The 2,720-nt window shown below is 42.8% G+C and overlaps 1 protein-coding gene across 1 annotated transcript in view; it reads right to left on the minus strand.

The window, feature by feature from the left end:
* The window catches only part of LOC109885864 (laminin subunit alpha-5), a 281,944-nt gene that overhangs the window by 64,108 nt on the left and 215,116 nt on the right, over positions 1–2,720 (minus strand). The window contains 1 exon segment of the mRNA XM_031793358.1: positions 1,884–2,011. Coding sequence (XP_031649218.1) covers positions 1,884–2,011 — 128 coding nt within the window.

Raw genomic sequence — 2,720 nt, forward strand, 5'->3', positions numbered from 1 at the left:
TGACTTGCCTAGTTAAATAAAGGTAAAATTTTATTTTAAATAGAATTCAGACCAGAATGCTGGGACCCGTTTCTCTTCAGCAGTAACAACAGGGGTGTAAATGTTTTGGATTGTCTGGGGCTAAACCGAAGTCGGCTAGGCGAACTGAACGAGTGTGCTCTCGTACTCCCTTATACCTTTGCTTGAGCAAATAGGAGAAAAAAAGCGGCAATAGTACTGTTTGTCCATCTTGAGACGCCGTAGCCAGTACCCCACTTCCTCAAAATAGTCAGAATTAATAAAAAATAACTAATTTTAGTCGCGCAATTATACATTTAACTATGTTTGGTGCAGTATATATATTTTTAAAGTCTCATTGAATGACAACAAACACTTCATTGTAGAATCCCTCCTGTTGACCAATCACTAACGTTTGGGCTATCGACTTCGGTTTGCCGCGGGAAAAAAAACATTGTTTCCACGAACAGCCGATTTTTTTTTTTTTTGCCGAATTAACAAAAAAAACATCACAAAAATTTTGTCCTAAAATTTATGCCACAAACTGTTCGGGATGGAAAACACATGGATGCCTCGTCATTACCTCGTCATTCAACTACAAAAATAACCCCCCCCCCCCCCCCAGTGGACGATCGGCAGACCAACAGAACCTCTGAGAGCATAATGAGAAATCATGATGTCATCGCTGAATGACAGTGATGATGACGTTTTATCACACTTTCCTATTGATATTAGATGATGTAATCCCGAAAGTATTCAGCTGTTTTTAAGATTGTTACTATAATCCACTTAAATGTTTTTTTTCTTCTTCTCAAAGTAATCATAGTGAGTGGCGCAGCGGCGGTCTAAAGGCACTGCATCTCAGTGCAAGAGGCGCCACTACAGTCCCTGGTTTGAATCCAGGCTGTATCACATCCGGCCGTGATTGGGAGTCCCATAGGGCGATGCACAATTGGCCCAGCTTCGTCCAAGTTTGGCCGGGGTTAGACCATAATTGTAAATAAGAATTTGTTCTTAACTGACTTGCCTAGTTAAATAAAGGTTAAATCCCAAAAAATCTGGTCTGAATTTTGTAATCGGATTAACGTAACCCCAGTTGCATGTAATCCGTTACTACCCAACCTAATGAGGGATGGATGAGACAACTATATAAATATCTGCAGAGTAACAATCACTCCTTGTGTTTAATGGGTGTCATCTTCATAACAGCCATATGACATCTGGGCCGTGGATGTTTCACAGGGGAGGGACAATTCTTAAGAGGCTTTAGAGAGACGTTCTCTATACATTAATGTCTATAGAGAGAAATAGTAAAGGCGTCTTTTTTGCAGGCCTGAACTCTACCATAGTTCGCTGCTCAAAGCACGTGGCGAAATGAATGTGGTTTTTGGAGAAACGCCGAAAATAAGGTCTGTGGTGGTGTTAGGTGATCTTAGATGATCTTATGTGATTTTAGGTGATCTTAGGAGATCTTAGGTGATCTTAGGTGATCTTAGGAGTCTTTGGTGATTTTAGGTGATCTTAGGTGATCTTATGAGATTTTAGGTGATCTCAGGTGATTTTAGGAGTCCTAGGTGATTTTAGGTGATCTTAGGTGATCTTAGGAGTCCTAGGTGATTTTAGGTGATCTTAGGTGATCTTAGGTGATCTTAGGTGATCTTATATGGTTTGTTCTATGACATCATCTTCAATCATCTAACGTCACTTTTTGGGAATTTTAGAGGGTTTATGTAATAGAAAACAAACACATTTGACATTTGACCAAACGCTCTCATCCAGATCAAACGGGGTTAAGTGCCCTTTGCTCGAGGGCACAAGTACAGATTTTTCACTTAGGTGGGCTTGGGTATTAGGACGACTAGCTGGTGAGCTCCTTGTACACATACCTTTCACCTTGCCCATGATGCTCTTGATGTGTGAGAGCAGGTCCCGGGCTTCTCTGATGCGTGTCAGTGCCGCTGTCCTCCAGAGTGTTTGCTTTGATATGCTGTCCGCCACCACCGTGGCCGGAGGAACGACAATTATCATTCAACATTACTTTGGATGTGACAGGTCAACCTTAGTGCCTAATTATATCTGGTGGATACACTACTGTGTGAATTACTAACACCTAGTTGTTGGAGTAGTTGACTGTAACAAATAAGGAATTAATACGTATGAGAAAAATAAAATGTATGCATATGTTATAAAAGAGAGAGACCGGGTAGAGAGAGGAGAGAGAAACGAAGAGCAGACAGAGAAAGAGACCGAGAGCGCAGAGAGAGAGAGAACGAAGCGAGAGAGAGACGAGCGAGAGAGAGACAGAGAGAGAGACAGAGAGAAAGAGAGACGGGTAGAGAGAGAGAGAGAACGAGAGAGAGAACAGAGAAAGAGACAGAGAGAGAGTGAGAGAGAGCCACGAGAAGAGAGACCAGAGAAGGAGAGAGCAGAGAAAGCCAGAGAGCGAGAGAGAGAGAACGAGAGAGAGCCAGAGAAGAGAGACAGAGAAGAGACAAGAGAGAGAGAACGAGAGAGAGACAGAGAGAGAGAGACAGAGAGAGAGACAGAGAGAGAGAGACGGGTAGAGAGAGAGAACGAGAGAGAGACAGAGAGAGAGAGAGAACGAGAGAGAGACAGAGAGAGAGACAGAGAGAGAGACAGAGAGAGAGAGAGAGAGAGAGAGAGAACGAGAGAGAGACAGAGAGAGAGAGACAGAGAGAGAGACTGAGAGAGAGAGAGAGAGA

This window comes from Oncorhynchus kisutch, linkage group LG17 (assembly GCF_002021735.2).
Source record: "Oncorhynchus kisutch isolate 150728-3 linkage group LG17, Okis_V2, whole genome shotgun sequence".
Taxonomy (NCBI): Eukaryota; Metazoa; Chordata; class Actinopteri; order Salmoniformes; family Salmonidae; genus Oncorhynchus; species Oncorhynchus kisutch.